This window comes from Schistosoma mansoni, chromosome 6, assembly GCF_000237925.1.
Source record: "Schistosoma mansoni strain Puerto Rico chromosome 6, complete genome".
In the NCBI taxonomy this organism is placed as follows: domain Eukaryota; kingdom Metazoa; phylum Platyhelminthes; class Trematoda; order Strigeidida; family Schistosomatidae; genus Schistosoma; species Schistosoma mansoni.
The window spans coordinates 18016480-18041940 of NC_031500.1; the positions used below are offsets into that span (position 1 = coordinate 18016480).

General features: G+C 36.3%; 1 protein-coding gene and 1 non-coding gene across 2 annotated transcripts; one reads left to right on the plus strand and one right to left on the minus strand.

Annotated features, from left to right (window-relative positions):
* Positions 1-15129: 15129 nt before the first annotated feature.
* Smp_tRNA_01271_Pseudo_TGG.1.1 lies at positions 15130-15201 on the minus strand. The gene has a single exon. It is a non-coding gene (tRNA).
* Positions 15202-15759: 558 nt separating this feature from the next.
* Smp_127130 (venom allergen-like (VAL) 20 protein) lies at positions 15760-24986 on the plus strand (the record flags this gene model as incomplete). Its single annotated transcript, XM_018798472.1, has 5 exons — positions 15760-15936; positions 19893-20035; positions 20087-20177; positions 22931-23034; positions 24824-24986. The coding sequence occupies 5 exons, from the start codon at positions 15760-15762 to the stop codon at positions 24984-24986; spliced, it is 678 nt and encodes a 225-aa protein (XP_018653411.1).
* Positions 24987-25461: the final 475 nt, after the last annotated feature.

Consider the following 25461-nt stretch of genomic DNA (forward strand, 5'->3'; position numbering starts at 1 on the left):
GTGCCATGAGAAGGCAATGCGTAGAACTTCCGTGTCAGAGGCTATATACGCGTGGCCATGTGAGTGCATTTCGAGAGGGAAAGCGAACTCTCCTATCTCCCGGCCGTACCAGGGCATTTGGGGGCTTGAAAACTATATTTAGTGACTCATTAAACTCTCCCTTAGCATTTTTTAAGCTTTCTGTGAATGTCTGGAAGACAAGTAGTTAATATACCTGAAATATGGCGAATGACTGACTTGCTAAACAAAGTAGATACGTATGTACCTCAGACAGACTGAGTCAAATCATGTACGGCGATTAACTATAAATAATCACACGGAAACTAAATAGAGAGTGAAAACCTCAGGATATAACTTGGTTCAATAGCCAGTGTCTAAATGAGCTGATGTTATGCCTTGGTCCGGCTGTCTCAACCTACTACACCAGTCAACATTCCACGTTGCGGCAAGAGGTGACTTGATATGTGTAAGCGACTAGTGTGACGTTATGAAATGTATCATTTGGCTGCTAAGAGGATGAAAATTTGGGACAGACAACTCGGCCGCATGAAGTCGCTAAATGAAATGAACTAGTGTAGGATTGCACGGTACAGTTTGTGACCTCTGAGTTTACGCTAGTGTTTACAAATAATTAGTTACTGAGTAGTGACCAATGTCAAGCTCTTATTAGAGCCCATCGCATTATATCAACCGAATCGAAATATGGACGCCGGTGACTAGACTTCGCGTGCACCGCGTTGAGGTTTAAAGTGGTTATTGGATAACGTCGTCACGAAAATGAGTGATACATGATTAGATCTGCCAAAAGGCATCAGTTCTCTCAAGATTACGGCTACACCTTGCTGACAAGAGCCAAGTAGCACGAATCCTAGGTCTGAAGTATCCTGTCGTCTAACTCCAAATACCACCTTACACCAAAGGTACCCAGGAAAACTAATTTACGTCCGCTTACAAAGTTAATGTAAACCAACAGTCAACAAACTCACTGTGTAACATGTTCAGAAATGTATTTGATGAATGTTTTGCTTTCCTGTAAAAGCGTAAAGGTAAATATCAAATAAATTCAAGACGGGTAGCTTTATTACTCAGAGATGCTTTGAAAGCAATAAAGAAACATCGAATTATTTATCCACAACAGTAATTTGGCCACTAAGAAATGTTTGGCGTGAAACATGGCTCAAGTTGAAGGCTTTAAATAAGCCTTTTCTAAACTCGGCAAATAACAAATACCCCGATTGCGTGGTTTACAGGATGCACGAATAACGAATCAACCATAAAGGTCTAAGTACCGCACTCAGTTTGATATTAGGACACCCTTCGTCCATTAGTCGTCGTAATACACCGTAAAATATGCTTAGGAAATTGTCAAAGACTAATACATAACTGACACCCTGACCAACCGTGACTATGCAAACATGAAGAGAGTGAGGCTGAGAATACGTAGTTCACTATGTTTAGAAAAAGTACCCTTAATTACTTGGAGTTCATCAATTTTTATAACATACTTGTATAATGACGTTATATACTCCCAAATGCAATGGCCGAAGACGGAGAGTTACATCTTATAGACCGCGCCATTGATATGTAGACTAACAAAGAACAATAATTTTCAATATAACGTTACATTTCGAGCTATACACAACTACAGAAATTTCTACAATATTAAAAGTAATATCAATGCGTTTAATGTTGTTTTTATGTTTCACTATCTATAAATACTGAAAAAAATTTCAGGTTCTGAACGCTACATGCTCTTTCAGCTCACTTATGTAATCCATTCCATATTGATCTGTTTGGAATTCTTGACGATAGAATAGAGTAAATTTCATATTAACAGGCTCTTAAATCCTTCAATTGTGAGCCTTCTCATCCAAGCACATCTTAGTACATTTAAAAAAGAGGGAAAACAAAGTATTTCATTGTAAGAAGGTTTTCTGGGTAACCTAAGAGACATGTGGACTCACTACTACAAAATTTCATCTTTACTAAGGATTTCAAATTATGTCTCATCATTTGAAGATATCGGTTTGCACGAATAATCACCTTCAATTTGATATGTAAACCAAAATTGTGTGTTTCAAACCGACTTTATGACATTTGTATGAGCTTCGTATGCAGTTTCATGTATTTTTCGGTCTTTGGTCCTGAGATCACATCTAATCTCGTTGTTTATCATCACACACTTTCAATGACTTAATTATTTTCGGAGTGGATCCTAGAATCATGGGTTAGAACTGGAGTCTCTTTTAGGCTACGAATTCATTGTAATTCCTTCTGTTCAATCTATTCTTGCTAATAATGGCTGCCTGTATTAGAAGATTTGTTAGTTTCTAAACGTGGGTGAACAATATCACACTGATGCTCTCTATCTCAGAAAAGCTCCTATCTAACTTTACACTAATGTGTAGAATACAAAATAATTATTTAATCATATTCAATCAAATGTTTTGCAACCTTTTATTAACAAGGAATGACACAAGTGAACTCGCAGGCCAGTAATTTCTACTGGTTATGACTGTACGACATGATAAATTTATAAATCCTGAGTTCGACTAAATTATAGTATATCAAAAACATGCCTGACAATCCGTGACAGTTGTTGCTGTGCTTTTGTTCAACCTGCCTTTTCCCATCAAATGCGGCATTTCAACCAAGTTAGATAGTTGTAACGTAAGGCAACCGAGGCCTCAGTTATTATATCCATACGCACGTTTTGCCTTTGGAATAAGTGTGTCTGTTATCTTAAAATATTCACACCGCTCAAACTACTTAAATATTGATTCACCCTTCACCAACATATTTCAGCTAGGAATATGATTTTTATATTCACTGTCCCTCACTGTCTATTTTCAGCGTATGTGTGTTTATGAAACATAAACATCCCGAATACTCTTAGAAAACTTCCTCGCTATTAACGAGAGTGGCTTACAGAACACTTGTTGTCTAAATAATGATCAATATTCCATCGGAAGATATTCTGAGAAATGAGTCAGATTATACTTAAGCCATGACTGGATGTGACAACACCAAGTGTTCGACGATGACTTCCAGAGAAGATAAAAATGAAAGGTGATGATGGCTTCTGGGAAAACTATTGTTAATTGCATCAAGATCCAGGAGAAAACTAGACTTCTAAACAGGAATTCTGGAAAATGATATTTTCACATTGGTTCTTATTGTGGTTGCTTGATAAAGAGCTTTTAGCTAACCAAGTAGCTAGTAATGAGGATTATTTCACTCTTGCTGTTTAAGGTATGGGGGCACGCTGTGGAATGGTACTTCTAGAGATACCTGAATAGGGAACTGGGTCCGAGTTGGTCTTAGTGACCTGAGAGCGTGACCGCAGTGCCCAAAGGACAACTGCTTGGGGCCGGTCACACACCTTTACGTGGGTAATTTTAGTGTTAGCTTCGCAATTGTTGGGACCATACCGTTGAAGACGGATATCCGTGGGATAAGGCGAGGTGTTAATTTTTAGGGTCGACCATTTCTAACCCCACCCCTCCTTGTGAGAAGGCACTATCGCTGTCATGCTGGTTGTCTGAAGGAAGCACCTTATTGCTGTCACACCTCTGTACAGTCAGCAGTACGACTTCGCTCTCGGACCTTGGGTTCGCTACTTTTCGTCTTACCGCTCTTCAACCGACCTGTCTGGAATGGTAGGACCTTGAGAAACAATTGTTCCAGCCATTATAGCTCGATTGGTTCATCACGATAGGCAAGCCCGACCACCGTGTCAAGGTAGCAGCAACGGTTAGGCGAGGAATATTTACAGATCTATTTTAGAGCGGTACATGCTACCACTGTTCGCCCCTCCATTTAGTTAAAAAGTTAGAACCCTTAAAAGTCGCAAGACGAAATCCTAGACCCACTTAATTTTTCAGATGTTTTGAGGACCACGCGGTTCCGCCGTAACGTAGTTTTTTGTTTAACCATGCTTTTTACCATTTTGATGCTAACTGCGAATGTAGAGTGTATGATCTGTATATTCAACCTTTAACAAGTTGATGACATCTCATCTTATCTATGTAGAAGGCATTTTACTCTAATTCGCACTTCAGTATGAGCTGTTGATAAAGGCTATAACTCTGTTGGAATTTCTACAGTACTTAACTGAAGTCAGTTTTCAGCAATCTGGACCAACCACTAGCTCGTTTACTAAAATTTGAATATTATGCGTATCTATTTTACGTTCGATAAAGGATTCAATAAGTTGGCTAGAATTAAGCATTCTCCTGTGCTCATTATAATGTCTCCCAAGTCCCTGGTTCACAAGGTGGAAGTTAACTTCTTTACTACGGCTTCCCATGCATTGTTTACAGTTTCGTGACCCTGTATTGGTATCAGTTCCTAACCACATGATATTTGAAGCTGAGCGTATAGTTGGTGAGAAGATTTACAATCAACACGTAAAACTAAGAGCGGGTCAACAGTCGTGAATACGCAAGGTAGGAATCGGAATGGCATGGCTCGGTCATGCAGGTGTGGTCACTATATAACCCATACAACCCATATTATTCTTTACCCAGCCCAAAAGTGTTCTTCAGAATATTTAGATGTCATATTGCCTAGTTTCACGACAGGGCGAGTCAGTGTTGACTATGATGTGGCTTCCACATAATATCTTATAGATTAGGTTGTCATATAATGACAAATCTACAATTTTGAGACTAGGTCTATTGTTACAGTGGTACTAATGCCAAACTAGACCATACTCCTGCAACCCCTTATAATGTTATTGTCAATGTACTGGAAAGTTTACTCAAGAAATATTGTCCTAAATGATATGAACAAAGTTCTGGAAGACAGATTAAGTTTAGGAAGTTCGCTTTAAGAGCATTTTGATCGTTTGTTGTGTTTTTGTTACAGGTGTTTGCCATTATATCCGAACTTTCAACTACAGTTTCATTGAATTACGAGTATTTATTAATGTTTCCGACTTCAAACCAAATAACTGGAACACCCAAATTTGAAGATCCAAATTGTTAAGTTTTGCCTTCATATCGTCAAGGCACCAAATGTTGCTCTGTATAGTAATTGTAGCAATATATGTCGTAATAAATGAAAGGCAAGATTCGGACTGAAAGTCTGAGGTCGAAATAATCGAAAAAGCATGTTCAAAACCTGCTATATATTTCAAGCTAGCTCTCAGGTTGTGAATGGGAAATTATATTCAGATCGTTCAACTTGTTGACATAAAACTAATCGAATGAGTAAGAACCCGAATAGCATTGTTCCTAAATGCATACTCGTGTAGATGAATCAATTGACATTTGTAGTAGTATTAAAAAGAATTTAAATAAAACAAGATTAGGTGGACAAACTGGACTGAAATATTTGTAGCTTTGGATTAGTATCAGGATTAAACTTTTCTTAGTTGCATTGAATTTATATCTACACTGTTAAAATCATCAGCAAATATATTCGAATAGACACAAATTCAGAATTACACTAGACAGATCTGTGATAATTTGAAATATTCGAATTGCGGTACAAAATAAGGATCCCTAAAACAACGCAACTTATCAAGAAGTACTAGATGAGCACGAACGAATGTATTGTATTTGGAATTCAAAATCAAGCAGTCATCAAGTACAAAGAACTCATTAGTTCACACAAACACCACATCCACCACAGCTGAAATGGGATTCTAAGTATCTGTAATCGATTGTACGTCTTCTCCTTAGGTTCATCCTATGTCTGTCCGACAGTGTATTGGATATAGACTCGATATTATCTAGAATGTATTCATTAGTATTATAATTAACAACCGACAATGGAACAGATTCACCTGGGTCCTGGAAATGTATTTGATCAACATGTAGATTGTGCATACTCAAGTCAGTGATGTCTAGAATTCGCACCACAGATGTTCCAACACTCTTCACCACAATCCCCGTGGCTGGTCGAAGATCATTTTCATGATATGTAACTTCTGCAGACCCCAAACACCTCATATTAGAACGGAAAGTTCTTCTTTTTAATAGCTTTTGTAGACTCTCTTTCGTCAAAGAATGTTTAGCATTTTTACATTGCAGTAGAAGTGTGCCTACTTCTCTCGTCAGTTCATTAAATGTTGAAGCAGCAATGGAGTCATTAGCACTTTGAAATGTCCTGACAAAATTTTCTGCCTGACCATTAGAACAATGGTGCCTGGAAGCAGTAGACAGATGTCTGCATCCTATACCATTAAACCAGACAGTGATTGCATCCTCAGCAAAATGAGAGTCGTTATCAGTCACTAACACCATGAGAACCACTTCTCGACTGAACACCTTTCTTAATGATTGAATTGTGAAGTCAGAATATGGGGAATTTGTGAAAAAAAACACCAGCCACTTCGAAAAAAGATAAACAACTACAAGTGTATGGTATTTGCCACGAAATTGGCCACAATAATTACTTACTCCTGTTATCCCTCGTGGAGGAGCATAGGCCGCTCACCAGCACTCTCAACCAGCACTTCCAACTTAAAACATTTTCTACAAGTGTTTGCTGGACGATATATATTTGAATTTATCTCTGGCCACTAACATGTGAGCCTTGCCAAGGACTTCATTTTTTCAACACCTAAATGTCCATTATGAAGATCTTCAAGGATAGATTTACGTAGTGAATGAGGAATAACAACACGATCATTTAAACACAAAATACCATCTGAAGTAGTGGATAACTCATCCCACTTTGAAAAATAGACAGGAAATCTACGTTTCAAATTGGCATCTCAACCTTTCCGTATAGCGCTGAGTATACATTCAAATTATCTACGACTTTCTCTAATGAGATCTGGACGTCTTACCGGTAAAGATTGCAATAACATACAGTCTTAAGTATTAACAGGTCTATCTTGTAATGATTGTCGAGAAATGTAGTCAAAGTATCGAATTTGTTTTTCACTTCTGTACTGAACCGTATAGTTATAGGCACTCAAAGCAATACTCCATCGTTGAACCACAGAAGCTGAGGAACGTGCAAAGGATTTTTCAGGATGATAAATGAACTTTAAAGCTTCATGATCAGTAACAATGGTAAACTTCTTTCCAAATAAATATCTATGTAGCCTTTTAACAACCCAAAACACAGCCAATGCTTCTCGCTGAGTTTGTGAGTAACCTTGTTCAGCAACAGTAATTTTGCATGAGATACAGATAACTGGTCTACCTTCCTGTTCCAAAACTGCACCAATACCCACAGGTGATGCGTCAGTAATAAGTACAGAATGTACACTGGGTGAGTAAGTTCGAAGAATAGCATCACTTTGAAGAAACTTTAGCAGACTTCGTAGGCATGACTCTTGTTCTTCACCTCAATTGAATGAATTGGATGTCAAAATATTAAATAAACAGTAAGTACAACAAGAAAAATTAGGAATACAACAGGAATGATATTGAAGATCACCAAATAATGAACGTAGTTCTGTGAGATTTTTTGAAGACGGTGCATTTGTCAGTGGAGCTAGTCGTTTCATATCTAATCGAAAACCATTACCATCAACTAGGTACTAAGGCACTCGAAACTAGATACACAAAATGAACACTTATTTGGATCGACTGTAATATTCTTCTTAATTAAACGACGCAGTAGAGCAATAAGCCCCCAGTCACGAACCACTTTATCAGAAGCATGAATAATGAGATCATCTTGACAAACTTCAATACCTTCAATATCACTGACTACCTTATTCATCACTTCCTGAAATATGACTGGAGAACAAATTAGACCAAATGGAAGGAAGTTGTATTTGAACAGACCAAAAGGAGTGTTAATTGTTGTTAAAATAGATGAAGATTGATCTTAAGGGATTTGAAGACAAGCGTCAACTTTCGAAAACACTTTAGAGTCAGTAAGTCGATTTAAAATATCTTCAGCCTCCATAGTCGTGAACGTTTGATTCAACAAACGGGAGTTCAGTATTATTCTATAGTCACCACATATTCTAGGGGTTTTGCTATCCGACTTCAATGGCGTAACAATAGGAGTACCCCATGCTGAAGACTGAATCGGCTCAACTATACCATTCACACACAAATCGTTCAATGTCTTAGGTATTGCTTCTCGAAGACCATAAGGAATTATTCGTCTTTTAAGAAAGACTGGATCACCCTGTACTTGAAGTTTTATAGGCTGAATTTTCATACCTCCACTACACTTAGCACACAGAGCTATCATATCTTTCAGTAAGGCATCACAATTCTCTGTAGAAACTAGTAGAGACAATTCCACTTTAAGCCCTTTCAGATATTTAAAAGCCAGTATTGACAGTCCTGTTTCACTGACTAGTAACTCACAAGGTGCATATGAAGAATTATCACTTCTTATTATCAATTCACATCATCCTCTTATGGGCGGTCTGTTTCCAGTAATCCCCAATATTGAAACTTCAGTGGGTCTTACCACAACATTAGGATCTAAAGATTTCAAGTTCTTGAATGAAATAATGGACTTCATAGTACCTGTATCCACAATAAAGTCATGAAATGAATCAAGGAATATATACATTACCTTTCAAAACGGTGAATAAATATAGATGATCATTAGGAACAGTCGAATTATTGAGATCTAAATTACAAGATTTAGTACGACTTGAAGCAAAGTGAACAGTAGTTTTGCATACTGACTGAATGTGGCCTATCTTACCACATTTAAAACATTAAGCATTACTAAATGCACATAAATTACGAGAATGAAATTTGCTACAGGATAAACATTTACCAAACTTGCCCTCACCTTTGTTGTTTGCTTTGCAGTTCCTTGTTGAATCACCTCTCATAATTTCACGAGAACAGGAATCACTAATAAACGAACGCAAGTTTGGCCGACCCTGAGATTGTATTTCATCATGACGACTGATCAAATATTAGAAATTTTCATCGACTGGATATCATGTTCATTCACTGCTTCGTAGTTAGTACACACAATTCTAGCATCTTGAAAGGAACAGTTCGGCATCCTTAATAGCTGTGTTTCAGACCCCGTATGGTAATTCCTGCAATCAATCAATCCCTCAGCTTCACATGAAGTTGATCACCAAAATTTCATTTGTCAGTTGTGTTTACAATTCAAGGATGAATTTCATAACCTTTTGATTATTCCGACGAATCATCTCTCACAACATTCAAAACTGGTGCACTTTACATGATTTAATAGTAGTTCATAAGGATGTGAGATAGGATTTTCTGGATATGTCAAATTTTTATTAAACTGCAGGCTTCTTTCCCGATGAATGTGAGGAAATGTGTCACATTTTTATCACCCTTCACATATTTCCTGATCATCTTCCAGATTTCAAACCCTTTCAAATAATTCTCAAAATATTAGGAAGTTGAATGAATGTTCAACCGTTCTATCGCATGCTCCATCACGATGCCACTGTGATAGCTTGAAGTAGTTGAATTATGGTACAAAGTGGGAATTCCAGAAATAACACAATTTAACCAGGAAGAACTAAATGAGCATGAAAGGACATATTGTAAATGGAATTCAAAATCAAGCAGACGAAAATAACCTTCAAATCAACAAACTTAATATAGTATGCTCTCTATCGAGACTAATCATTTTTAGCCTAAGTCTTATGTAATTCTGATGAGTGATGCAAACTATGCTCCCAAATGCCCTGGTGTGGACGAGGGTGGGGAGAATCAGCTCTCCTTCTCGAAGTGCTCTCATATGGCCACATGCATACAGTCACTGTCAGGGAAGTCCTACTCACTGCATTCTAGTGGCGGGTTGATGTTTATGAAATTCAGAGGGCGAAAAGCGAATGTCCGATAGATATGAAGGATCTATCTAAGGGAGTTAGAAGTCCATAATTAAAAACTAATAGTGTACATGGGCTCCAGTATCCTGAGTGAACAAATGGCGTATGAACCAATTATTGGTCACCGGTTACCATAAGATAGCATCTCCTCACTTTGCTCCATTGTCTTGTGGATCAAACCTTTAGGTCGAAGGCTCTGGATGTGAGGCCCCCGAAGAAAACCACCTACTTCAGTCTGAACAGTGCCACATTCCACACAGAAATCAAATGAATTGTGTGTCACATGTGTATTCAATGCCTCATTATACCAATATTTATGTGTTCAAATAAATAAATAAATAAGATGCAAACCATATTATATCCTATCCTTCTCAAATGATAATCATAAATGATCTTGGTCATAGATTTCATCAATCCAATCCCTTTTCTAAAGTTAATTTATTTACCCATTATTGTTTTCTAACTATTAATTCTTAAAATGATTTAGGTAGGTTCATTCAAATTCAATAAATTTTTTTTTTGTTTGTTTTTCAAAGTTAACGAGTTGGATACTAAAATGATTAATTCTGCCCTAATTGTATGTTGCCTTATCAACAAACTTTTTTTAAAAAATACATTTGATAAACTTTTTTTATTTTAAAAAAATCGACTTTCGACAGAGTAAAGTAAAAAAAAATAATGATGAAATTATAAAAAAAAAAAACAACAACAACACATTAAACAAAATAAGAATAGGTGTATGTATATAGATGATGTGTTCATTTAAATTGGGTGTCATTTAGTATAGGTAGCTTTAAAACGAAAAACAAACAAAACAAAACTTTTCAATGTTAATGAATTGTTCTAATAATCAACTTTATTATTTGTATGTTAAACTTTATAAATAGATCTCTTTTATCAAACTAGTTGAAGTTAGACATTAAGATAATTGGATACTGGCTTAGTGGTTTAGAGGTTAAGTGTTCATAAGTGAGATTGAAGGTCTTGATTTTGAACTCCATATGTGAAATTGTGGATCCACACTGCTGAGGATTTTCATTCTTGGACGAAACGGTCATCTTGTGGTTCCAGGTTTTCTATGGTGGTCTCAGTCAGTTAGTCAGTCAGTCAGCTACAACGTAGGACCAGGCACATGTATGCATCGGTCCAAGTTGCCATACCCCACTCATTAGCACAACAACATGAACACCAAATTCATAGTAGTTAATTTAGTGATGGTAATATATAAAAGATAGGTTGTATATAAGGATATATAGTATAGGATGGAAGACAGATATGAAGCAATTTTAATCTCAAGGTTTGAAGAAAGATAAAGAGTGTATACACCTGCGCCTTATCCCATGGATATCCGTCACCAGCGGTAAAGCCTCAACAAGTGTTGTGCTAACACGAAAATTGCTAACAAAAAGGTCGTGTATGACCGACATCAAGCAATTGTCGCTTGGGCATTGCGGTCGCGCTCTCAGGTCATTAGGACCAATTCTAATCCAATTTCCTTTTCATGTACCTCTAGAAGAACCCTTCCACGGTGTGTGCAGCCGGGAAGTGATAACTGCCCTTATACCTCTAACATCACTCAAGACCACTGTTCTATGGTGGTCTAGCTTTAAGTGACTTATGAATCCAACAATTAAACAAATGTGTATATCAATTATGAGTTTTCTTTCTAAAAAACGATTAATTACTTGATTGGATACAGTTAAAGTTAAAACAGAAACTATGCTATAAATGATACAGAGTTCATGATTCAGTATGTTATACATAAATGCTGTAAAGAGCTAAACGTCGATTTCTCACTGTGCTTTACTCATTAATAAACGAAGTAAAGCGTGGTTTGTTATAAAGTTTTCACCTAACAGACTTGTCATCTATGTGACTATATGGGAAAAATTCCATTTGTGAGGTTTAGCTTATATAAAGAAACAGGCAATGTGATATTGGTAAGTAACCGGTTAGGTTAAGAATAATTAGATCAGATGATGTGATAAATATCATAGATTTGGGCTATTCATTTTAAATACAATGAATCATATTTCAAAATCAGTGAACTGACATTACTTTTTTGTTTAGTTATTTGAACACATACATATTGGTACAATGGGGCACCGAATGCATATGAGACACACAAGTCACTTGATTTCTGTGTGGAATGTAATACTGTCAGAGTGTCCAGATTGAAGTAGGTAGTTTTCTTACGGTCCCACATCCAGAGCTTTCGACCTAAAGAATTGATCCAAAAGGCAGTGAAGCAACGTGAAGAGATGCAGTCTCATGATAGCCGGTGACCAACAATTGGTTCTTACGCCATTTGTTCACTTAGGATCGTGGATACCATGTACACTTTGTGGTTGGTTGAGGTTAGACATAAACACCATCGGATGCCGGCTATGTGCTCTGGCGCGAGACTGATAGGTCCTGGGTTTGAATCTCGCGAGGCGAGGTCGTGGATGTTCACTGCTGAGAAGTCTCACAATAGGAAAAAACGGCTGTCCAGTGCTTCCAGGTTTTCCATGGTGGTCTAGCTTAATTAACTCATGATTTCGACTCTATTAATTCATAATCGTCAGAAAACTTTCAAAAATATCTTCTCAATATCAGTGTTCTCATAGAGTTTTTATCACCTGTTTGTTAATATCAGTAAAAATAAACTATATTCAAAAGATTATAAGGCAAGACTATAAACTATGGATGAACTAATCAGATTTACGATATCAGATTTTGAATTCTGGCATGAAGTTCATTCATCTATTTGACTAAATAGCTGATATCCGTTCATGATGAAAAGCCTAAATCTAATCACTAACCTTAACAATCAACTGTAAATATTAATCTTAATTCCTCGCACTCGTTTATAACCCTCATTCGGTCTTAGTTATTGGGTGAACACTCTCAAGGTCACTTTAGCGTCACTCAAAAGTCGTCTGCAAATTATAATCTCACCGACTATACTTACTATCCTAATCGGTAAGGATAATTTTGAGCCTAAAATGGATAATTGAACTGCATATATTAATCTGTTACTTCAATAGTTTAATTATACTTATGTCTAAGTTTAGTGATACCCCTCTAGTCTGATTTTTTACATTATCAATGTTAACAGTGATTAGTAAAACAAAACAATATAAACATTTGATAAGGTTGGTGTGAATCGGTGACACTATCCTAATTATATATCTTCTAGTTAATAATCCTTGTTACTTTACTATGATACTAATCTAAAGACTAAAAGTCAGAATATAAAAATATTTTCAGACTTACTTAGTTGTCAGTATCCTCTCTCATACACACGAACAAGTATAGGCGAAGACAACTAATGTAGAAACAGCCTCTGTATCAATAGGCTTCAACACACACAAAGGAAAAGCAAGATTCTCAAATGCAACACGGAGAACACCAGCCCAATCACACTTGATGACGAAACTGTGGAAGAGGTGGAAAAAATTCACGTACCTAGGAAGCATCATTGATGAACAAGGAGGATCGGATGCAGATGTAAAGGCGAGGATTGGCAAAGCAAGGCCAGCATTCTTACAATTGAAGAACATATAAAACTCAAAACAACTGTCAACTAACTTGAAAGTGAGAATCTTCAATACGAAAGTCAAAACAGTCCTACTGTATGGAGATGAAACATGGAGAACTACTACAACCATCGTCATGAAGATACAAGTATTTATAAACAGTTGTCAGCGCAAAATACTTAACATTCACTGGCCGGATACTATCAGCAACATCGTTCTATGGGAGAGGACAAACCAGCTTCCATCTGAAGAGGAAAATAGGAAAAGACGATGGAATTGGATCGGACATACATTAAGGAAATCATCAATGTGCATTACGAGACAATCCCTAACTTGGAATCCAGAAGGGAAGCGAAAAAGAAGAAGGCCAAAGAACACATTACCTCGGGAAATAGAAGCAGATATGGAAAAGATGAATTTTAACTGGAAAGAACTGGAAAGGATTGCCGAGGACAGAGTTGTATGGAGAATGCTGGTGTGTGGCCTATGCTCCTCCACAAGGAGTAACAGGCGTAAGTAAGTAAGTTAGTTAGTTGTCAGCATAACAATGACATTGATTTACATCTCTGTACTAAAAATGGTCTACATCTAACCACAAGGAATATATATTATGATCAGCTTAAATTCAACATCTGAATAGTTGATATAACATTCAAGAATTAGACTGACCGGTGAAAGATTAACTAGAATAGAAGTAGTTCTTTTCGAATTAGCTGTTATTCAACCATCTAGAGTTTATGCGTCTGTAAACTTTGTATCATTCATCGTAATAGATTCATTTGATAACAAATAATACCAACTTAAAAGAAAATCAATCACATACCTATTGAGAAATGCGCGACATTTCTCCATTATAAACAATTATGTAGCAATTTTAATAGTTGAAATCATGAGTCAATGGAAGCTAGACTACCATGGAAAACCTGGAAGTACTGGACGGTCGTTTCTTATTCAACCATCAATGTACATTGATACTATCTTGCTTAAATGTATATAAATAACAATTTGATTTCCTCATATATCAGCATAGGGTTATGAAGATTATTAAGTTTAGATTAAAATCATGAATAGTGGATGAATGTTAGACCACAATTGAAAAGCTATAAGCACTAAATGTTCATTTCGTTGTAGCATAGGACTGATCAGTAGTGCGCATCGACGATCCCTTACGTGGAACTCGAACCCGGGACACTACGTCTCATGTGTGAACACTTAAACTGTACACTACTGAGCAGAAGAAAAGTACAATAATTACTGCGAATACTTAGTTCTAGGATGCTTGATTTAAGTTAAGCAATATTGTGTTTATATTACAGTTATTTAGCCAGTATGTAATGAACGAGAACACTGGCGGTGACAACCAAATGTATTTAAACACAACTACAGAATCTCTTAGTAAAATCTGGAAAACCATATGGTAAATACTTCATTTACAAAATGTTAATCAATCAACTCAGACTTCATTGTTATTTCGTTTCCAGGCCAATCATTCCCTGTTCTTTTTCTCTTCTAATCGATCTTCTTAACCTTTTGACATCAGACATTTCACTTTCTATTGATGATATATACTACTTAAATCTATCGACATGAGTAGTACGCAACACATGTAGAATTATTTAAATTGTTTAAATTCACTTAGTATTGTTTGTTTAAATCTCCCCATTGATGTTAAGGATTGCAACTGATCAGTCTCTTATTGGCATATGTACATACTGTGAGTATTGCCTCGATATGGCCTTATTTCACAAGCATTATAAGCAAAGATGGATAGTGGCTAGCAGTGAAATCAAAGATGTGCGTTTCGTCCTATTTGGGACGAATCAGCTGCATTTACCTGCATCTGAGAGTTGATGTTTACTCTGGGACTCGAACCCAGTACCTTTCGCTTCCAACGCCATCGCGTTATCCACTCGGCCACTGAGTCCTGATAGCCACTTGCTTGTGCAATGGGGTGAAGTTTAAATTCACTTAGTATTGTTTGTCTGAATCTTCCTATTGATGTTTAGAACTCCAAACGATTAGCTAAGTGGAGAACGTGATAGCGTTTGAAGCGAAAGGTACTGAGTTTGAGTCCCAGAGTAAACATCAACTCTGAGATACAGGTACATCCAACTGACGAATCCCAGATAGGACGAAGCGGCGCACGTCCTGGATTCCACTACTAGCCACTATCCATCTTTGCTTATAAAATATTTAAATTGTTTGTTGTTGTTTGTTTCTTGTCAACAAAATTTAAACAAACATTCAGAATATACCAAGTTCGTTTTAAATCATAATTCACTTTTCTATAAATGACTAACTTTCTACATTTCTCCGAAGCCATCAATTCTGTACCCATCTTAGCATTAATCATAGACACACCCAATCTATTTTATTATTGGTTAGAATAAATATAAAGTAATCATTTCGTTCTTTTTTTCAAAGAAACCTCCAACAAAAAGGATCCTTTTTTCTTTGTTTCCTTCTTTCTTGGTTTCATTCATGACTAAAATTCTTATTCAAAGTAGTTTAATGTATCTATTCTACATTTTATATGGGAATACACAGACAACACATGAAGGAAGAACTTTATTTAATAAACATACAGATTATAGAAGATTATTATTAAAGTGTAAAGTTCCTGAACAACCGAGACCATTTTATTCAGAAGGAGAATTAGTAAGTGATCATTCATAATGAAAGAAATGTTTTCTTTTCTGTTTCTATGCCCCTAAATACCTTGGTACGGTTGAGAGTGGGGAGAGTCCGCTCTCCCTCTCCAAATGCTCTCAAATGGCCACGCGTATATATCCCCTGACAGGGAAGTCCTACTCATTGCCTTCTCGTTACATTACTATTGTTTACGAAATTGAGAGAACGAAAAGCGAATATCCGGCTCTTTAACCGGGTTGGTTGACACGGAAACTCCATCTAGGGGAGTTTGAAAACCCTGGTTCCAAACCAATGGTGAAAATAGGCTACAGTATCCTGAGGGAAAAAATGGCGTATGAACCAATTGTTGATCACCGGCTACCATGGGACTGCATCTCCTCACAATGCTCCACTGTTTTGTGGATCAGATCTTTGGGTCGAAGGCTCAGGATGTGGGACCCTAAGAAAACCATCTGTTTCGGTTTGGGCACCTGGGAAGTATCACGACCCTCACATAAATCAAATGAGATTTGTATGGCGCATATGCATCTGGTGCTTTCTTGTACCAATATTTATGTGTTTAAATAAATAAATAAAATAAATTTCTTTTTTATTATTCAATTAATGAGAAATTCACAATGAAATCTAATATCTAATTTTCACCAGCCAATAGATCTGATGTTAGCCGTATACATGTTAAACATTCTCTTTTGTTAACTGACTAATTCTAAGAACTTATTTACGCTTGTTACCTCTCATAGAAGAGCATAGTCCTCTCACCAACATTCTCCATCCAATCCTGTCATAGGCAAACCTTTCCAGTTGTTTCCAGTCGGTATTCATCATTTTCATATTTGTTTACAATTCCTGACGTAGTGTATTCTTTGACCTTCCTCTTCTTTGTTTCCCTTCACGATACCTAGTAAGCGCTCCTAAGGAAGTAAAGTATAAAAATAGTGCAGATTTTCAAACAATGATTATTTTTCAAACTATCATATTTGTTTATACCGTAATGAACAAGAACACGACTGGGGACAATCGAATGTATTTAAGCCCAAATTACAGACTGTCTCACTAAAATCTGATAACCATACAGTAGTAAACAGTTAATTTGCAAAATAACAAACAATTGTCTCAATCTTCACTGTTTCTTCCGTAAATACCAGTCCGTCTTCTCTAATTCCATTGTTTATGTATTTTCCTACCGATTACGATTCATTCCTGTTCCTTCTTTATCGATCTTCTACCAAAATACATTCTATACCTGACTATCACCATATACTACTTATATGGATATAAGTAGACCACACTACAATACTACAACGTATTCAAAGAGTAACAAGTCTAGATCATTCTACAAACTTATCAAAATGAAACAGTTGAAGTAGTTATACTATATCTTATTCATATAATTCTCATTAGATAAGAGTTTAAATACGAATTTATTATTAATTTATTAAAATACTGATATTAATGAAGTAGACTAAGTAGCCTATTCTACAATAAATCAGTCCCTAGATAGAAACTAGTCAGATTTCATTAAAACAGAAATACTAGCCAGTCAAATCGATTTATTATTTAACAATTGCAGCGAGACAAGTAGGTCCTGGGTTCAAATCTCACGAGGTGAGATCGTGGATGCGGACTGCTGAGAAGTCCCACAGTAGGACAAAACGGCCGTCCAGTGCTTCGACGTTTTCTTTGGTAGCCTAGCTTCAATTGACTCATGCTTTCAACTATGCGAATTGGAGATATGTATGAAATAATCGATTAAGACGGAACGATCTGTAAGGTAAAAAATGGCTTAAATAAAAATGAAGATCATAAATTATTCAATGATCCTTAGCCTTATATTGTCTTATAATATGGCTGTAATGTTTAGTGATGACACTTATCTGCCTGAATCTTGTAGATGAAGCTAACTTTAAAACTATCTTACTAGACTGGTAGTTGAGAATAAAATATAATAGATTGAAATGGTTAGACCATGTTTTCAGTTCTATGACCAACTATCTACCGTTTTGTTAATCGATTCTCAAAAGACTGTACTGAGTAAACCACAAAAATTAACCAATATCTCAAGTTGATTATTACTATTTAATATTGCTAGAAAGTATGGATAACATGGAATAGAATTGACTATTGTCATTGTACTACTGATGTTGACAGATATAAGTAGTATGTATCACCACTAGAATGTGAAATGCCTGACAGCAGAAGGTTGAAAAGATTGAAGAAAAAATAACGAGAACAGAGAATGATTGGTATGGAAACGAAAAAACAATGAAGTCTGTGACAAGTGATTAACATTTACTGTATGGTTTTTCAGATTTTATTAAATGATTCTGTGAGTTTGTATTCAACTATTGTTGTAGAGATTCAGTAAATTCCTTGAAAAAAAAAGCCGAATAAAGGCTCTGAAAGCGTTGGGAAACATCTTATCTAATCAGCATTCAATAGAAGTTATGCCAGAAACATCTAGAAAGTGGAAAATAACGTGTAGCGTTTCTGATAGGATGATTACATATACTGCTCCTATATTTAGTAGTGTTCCAGAAATTTCCGGAAGCCCAAGGCCATCTAAAATGTTATGAATGCCCTAGAGTTTCTGAACACAAATGAACCTTGGAGTAAAGCGTTTCTTTCACATTTCGCTCCTTTTCCCACGTGTTCAAGTCGCTGTGTAGATTTAGCCTGAGGGTTATTAGAAGAGTTGAGGAAACCGAATCTAGCGTTCAATTAGAAGACTAATTAAATACATTGAGTTGTTCCTTCGCTTGCGTTCTTGTTTTCTATATTAGTTATTTTTTTTAAATGTTGGATGTATAAAAAGATCAGAAAGGGTTTTTGTGGATATTTCAATGTTTTCATAGTTGAAATCATGAGTCAATTGAAGCTAGACCACCATGGAAAACCTGAAAGCACTGGATGGTCGATGAGCACTGCTGAGGAGTCCCATAATAGGACAAAACGGCCGTTCAGTGTTTCCAGGTTTTCCATAGTGGTCCAGCTTCAATTGACTCATGATTTAAACTATGAAAATATAAAAAGATGTTTGGAAATTCAAAACAAATTGAATTGTACATACTCTTGTATATGACAGAGATTTGTTTCCAAAAGATCTTGTTTTAATTTCATAAATATCCATAGTTCAAATTACAGTTTTCTTTCTTCTGTGGTGAATGAAAACACAGGTGAAGACAACCGAATGCATTTGAAGACAAAACCATACAGCGAATACTTCTTTCGTGTACACACCAACCATTATCTGTACTATTCCTATTCTCTTCGGTCTTCTTAATCTTCTGACATCAGGTATTTTAATGGAGTTTTGTTATCTGAAATGGATGGGTTGGTCGTGGAGCTTCACTTCACTTCTACCCAAAGTTTATGCTGATGATGTAGTTCAGAAGGACGATGTTAGCTCCACGACCAAACCATCTAACTCAGAGAACAAAACCCCATCAAAATCACCCACCTGAGCTACAAATCTTCTCCACCATCTCAAAATCAGGTATCTCAATTAAGATTGATGATATATATTACTTATATCTATCGACATCAGTAGCACACACTACAACGTCATTAGTTTATTATAACATCACTATTAGCTTAGCCTTTTAATATAATTACACATATCTAATGAGCATATACTAATATTATATCTTTCTTATTAAAAACATTATCCAACTAATTATATATATATATATATATGTCACTTGAAGCTAGACCACTATAGAAAACCTGGAAGCACTGGACGGTCGTTTCGTCCTATTGTGAGACTCCTCAGCAGCGTGCATCCACGATCCCGCCTCGCGAGATTCGAGCCCGCAAACGCTTAACCACTAGACCACTGATGATATAGATTAAACTTTAATATAATGTTCATCATTCTAACACATAACTATCATTGAATGTCATACATTTAAACCCAATTGACCAGATACTTTTCTTCTTCATATTGTTTATTTATTATCTAAAAGAGTTGGGATGATGAATTAGAAGAATTAGCTGGTAGACAAGCATCCGTATGTAATTTAAGTAGTGAATATAAGAAAACTGAAATAGAAAAAGAATATCGTGGTCAAATTGGTATCAATACAGCGGATAATTCGGATGTAATAAAGTAAGTCTGTATAAAGAAAGTAAGCAAATGATAATCTTTTCATTTATAAAGTGCCGTTGAATCATGGTTTAATGAATATCAATTATATGACTTCACAAACAATAAATGTGAAGTTCCTGAAGATTGTTTACATTATAAAAGGGTAAGTCAATATTGTAAAATTGATAAAAAATAACTATTGAGCTAATCAATAATATCATTAGAAGGAGCCTCGTGGAGATCTCAGTATTTTCATAGTTTGAAGTATGAGTCGATTGACCACGTCTGTCGTCAAATAGGAACTCACTGAAGAAAATTGGTGACCGGTTACTCAATTTTCGTGGATTGGTTGAAGTTAGACATTAACACCATTGGATACTGGCCGGCTCAGTGGTCTATCGGTTAAGTGCTCTGGCGCGAGATTGGTAGGTCCTAGGTTCGAATCTCGTGAGGCACGATCGTGGATGTGCACTGCTGCAGAGTCCCAGGATAGGACGAAACAGCCGTCCAGTGCTTCCAGGTTTTTGATGGTGGTCTAGCTTCAATTGACTAATGCTTTCAACTGTGAAAATAATCAATAATAATCAAATAGAAATATCAATAAATAATGTACCTGCATCTTAGAGTTTGCCCCCAAATGCTCTGGTACGACCGAGAGTGGGGAGAATCCACTCTCCCTCTCCAAATGCTCTCAAATGGCCACGCGTATATACCCTCTACCAGGGAAGTCCTAATCACCACCTTCTCGTAGCATCACTGTTGTTTACGAAATTGAGAGGATGAAAAGTGAATGTCCGGCGATTTAACCGGGTTGGTGGATATAGAGGATCCATCTAGGAGGGTTGGAAATCCCTGATTCAAAACTAATGGTGTACATGGGATCCAGTATCTTGAGGAAACAAATGGTGTATGAATCAATTGTTGGTAACCGGCTACCATGGGACTGCATCTCCTTACGATGCTCCACTATATTGTAGATCAAACCTTTAGGTCGAAGGCTCCGGGTGTGGCCCCCTAAGAAAACCATCTGTTTCGGTTTGGGCACCCAGGCAGTATCACAGCCCTGACACAAATCAAATGAGATTTGTGTGTCGCATATGTATCTGATGCCCCTTTGTATCAATACTCATGTGTTTAAATAAAATAATAATTTTAGAGTTGATGTTGATTCCAGGATTCGAATCAATTACCATTGGCTGACAAGTTCCAAATGGGACGAAGTGTGCATCATGGATTCCATCATTAGTTATCATCCATCTCTAATTAATACTAAGTATTGTGAGATGGTGGAGAAGATTTGTAGCTCAAATGGATTATTTTGATGGAGTTTTGTTCTCTGAACTGGATGGTTTGACTGTGGAGTTTTCATCGTCCTTCTGAACGATATCATCAGCACAAACTTCGGGTAGAAGTGAAGTGTTTGAATTTCTCCACATGTGGTTCACAACTTGTCCTGTGCACCTCGATGTTGATTGGTTCTTGTTTACCTTAAATCTGTCAAACACATCACTTCTACCCGAAGTTTATGATGATGATATCGTTCAGAAGGACGATGAAAACTCCACAGTCAAACCATCCAGCTCAGAGAACTAAGTATTGTATTGATTCTCAAGTGTTTTCAAAATGATATGATGAAAATTATTCTTATAATAATACATTTTTATGTTCTCAGTACTAAAATTCAAAGTTAACCGTACTGTACATCAGAAGCAATTGAGATATTTATTCAGTGTATAAAGCTATTTAAAATAATAAATGTGTACAAAACTATAAAGTGTTTATAACGTAACGTTTAAGTGAGCAAATACAATACTCATATGAAACTCTTTAGCAGGGGCAGCATATAATTTATCAATGAATGGAACTAGGAACAATTAGGCTTCGTGAAGAACACTTTACCATTTGGCCAATGAGTTTGGAATACGATAGTTAACTTTTCCTGGTTCAAATAATTTGCGACATACTTCAAATGAATCACTGAATTTCAATTATGTTGTTAATACGTATTACATTCACCAAAAGATCTGAATGTACTTGAACATTTTTCTCAGGTAGCGTGGTGGCTGAGGGAAGGAATGCGTTTTATGTTTTCATTTGTTAACCTTTCACTTTCATATACTCTCTTCTTTGAATATACGATGTGGACTATAGATAACCTCTTGTGATTTAATAATGATTTTCATCAAAACATAATTTCACATAGGAAATCATTGTAAATCAAGCAGTAACATATAGTTGCTCCAAATCACATATGTAACCATAACCCAAATAGTCTTATTTATTTATTTATTTAAACACATAAATATTAGTACAAAGGGGCACCAGCTATATATGTGCCACACAAATCTTATTTGATTTATGTGAAGGCTGTGATACTTCCCAGGTGCCAAAACCGAAGCAGGTGGTTTTATTAGGGGGCAACAGCCCGAACCTTTGACCTAAAAGTCTAACCTATGAGGCAGTAGAGCATCGTGAGGAGATGCAGTCCCATGGTAGCCGGTGACCGACGATTAGTTCATACGCCATTTGTTCCATTAGGATATTGGAGCAAGCACATGTGCACCATTGGTTTGGAATCAGGGTATTCAAACTCCCCTAGGTGAACCTTCCGTGTCCACCAACCCAGTTAAAGCGCCGGACATTCGCTTTTCGTCCTCTCGATTTCGTAAACAACAATAGTGCTACGAGAAGGCAGTGAGTATGACTTCCCTGGTAGAGGCTATATACGCGTGGCCATTTGAGATCATTTGGAGAGGGAGAGCGGATTCTCCCCACTCTCGGTCATACCAGGGCATTCGTGGACACCAAAATAGACTAAGAGAAAGAATCTTTATAAACAAACATTTTTCAATAACAAGTGTTTTAATTATCTATTTGGTAATTCTTTAATTAAAATTATATTATTTAATTCGACAGATTGTATGGGATAAAGCTGAATTTATAGGTTGCTCAGTTGGACATTGTAATACTCACACTGAAGTTAAATCAGGCCAAATAATTGTTTGTTATTATTCACCCATGTAAGTTTTCATTATTAAGATGTATTAGTATGATTAGAATTATGTAATCAAAGAATATTGATTCTTTAAAAAAAAATAATTAGAAGGGTGTTTTTTGTGAAGATTTAGTATTTGCATAGTTGAAAGCATGAGTCGCGAGACTGGTAAGTCCTGGGTTCGAACCTTGCGAGGCGAGATCGTGGATGCGCACTGCTGAGGAGTCCCGCAATAGTTTAGTGATGTCGTTGTAGTGGCTTTGCTACTCGACTGATGATGAGATGTCCTAATCTTACTATTCAGAGGAAGTAAAAGTCGTTACAGGGTTTCCGTAGGTGAACCTGCAGAACGATCATTATCATGACCCCCCCCCAAAAAAAATCAAAGAATTATGCTTCTCATTTCAAGTGATCTGAATGATATTCATTATTATTATCAAAGAATATTTCTACATATCTGACAGAAAGCTTCTTTTATCATTTAAGTATGGAAGGTTCAAATTTACTAAAATGTGATGAGAATCAGAAATTTTAGATAATTACCACACAAATTAATTCACGATGAGACTATAATTTATTGATGACCTTTGAGTGACGCTAAAAAGACATCGAGACTGTCCACCTACATACTACGGCTAAGTGAGGATTATAAACGAGTGTAAGGAATTAGAATTATGATTTACAGTTGATAGTTAAGGTTAGAGATTAGATTTAGGCTTTTCATCATGAACTCACATTAGCTATAATGCCAAAATTCTATTTAACCAAATGGATAAGTGAACTTCGTGCCAAAATCTGAGACTTGTTATCTTATGCCTGAAACCTTGAATCTGACGATGCTTAATCAGAGTACAAAGACTACTGATATTGATTTATTTGACCCTGAAAATAAATCAAAATCATATTCAAATATAGTACTTTATGTATGATTTGTTTACAGTAAGATTTATATAGATTGAACTGAATAATATTTTCATAGTTGAAAGTGTGAGTCAATTGAAGCTAGACCATCAGAGAAAACCTGGAAGCACTGGACGTCCGTTTCATCCTATTGCGGGACTTCTCAGCAACTATGAAAATACTAAATCTCCACAAAAAACCCCTTCTGATAATAATAATAATCATATGCTCACTAATGACTGACTTCGAGAGGTAAGTCCCAGAGTTCTAGCGAGAAGCGGTGACCAGTGGAGTTCAACGAAGTCTGTTGTAGAGATATCAACTCACTAAAGACAATTTGTGAACGGTTGCTCAACTTCGTGGATTGGTTGGAGTTAGACATTAACACCGTTGGATGTCAACCGGCTCAGTGTTCTAGAGGTTAAGCGCACGCGCGTGAGACTTATAGGTCCTAGGTTCGAATATCACGAGGCGAGGTCGTGGATGCGCACTGCTGAGGAGTCCCATAATAGGACGAAATGGCCGTCCAGTGCTTCCAGGTTTTCCATGGTGGTCTAGCTTCAATTGACTCACACTTTCAACTATGAAAATACTAAATCTCCACAAAAAAGCCCTTCTGATAATGAATAATATTTGACAATAATTGAATGGTAACTTACTGTATGAACACATATTTACCATATTATCCAATTAACCCTAATTAAACCAACACATGTAACTAACTACAATTATATGTTACGATCGATTGGAGTCATTACTTATGATATCAGTCAGGCACCCCTCCCTCAATAGAATTTACGTAAGTTATGGTATCTAATGATTGAAGAAAATGACAGGCAACTTCTTAATTCAATACAACAAATCTCATTCTATGTTTTTTCTTAAAAAAACAAACTTTTTTTTTACCATTTTAGGGGTGATGTGAAAACGTCACAGCCATACGTAGAGAATAAAATTGATCCCTGTCGTCATCCTCCAATAACAACAACAACAACGACAAAGCCAATTACAGTAACTAGAAAATTACAAATGGGTCCATATGGTCGTTATCGCTGTGATTGTAAATGCCAACCTTAATACTGTATATAACATAAAGACACTCAGATCCATTTTGTATTTTCTATATACATAAACTCATGTAAACGGCTACTGTTGGTATACTATTAGAGTATTGTTGTTTTTTCACATATTATTTTATCAGAATGGGGTTCTGTGGTGATTGTAGTAATTTAATAGTTGAACTTATGAATCAATTAAAGTTAGACCACCATGGGAAACCTGGAAGAACTAGACAACCGTTTCATCCTAGTATATGACTCCTCAGCAGTGCGCATCTACGATCCTGCTTGTGAGATTCGAATTTTCTTTTACACAACTTTCTTCATAACATTTAGTTATCGGTAACTTAGCTGTGAAGATTTAATCATTTGAAGATGAACGCTATTTTCAGAGTTATAGAATTCTTGTGATATATGAAACTGATTTCAACAATTTTATATCACCATTCATGGAAAGTTATCATTAGTACTGATATGCTTGATGCTATTACGAG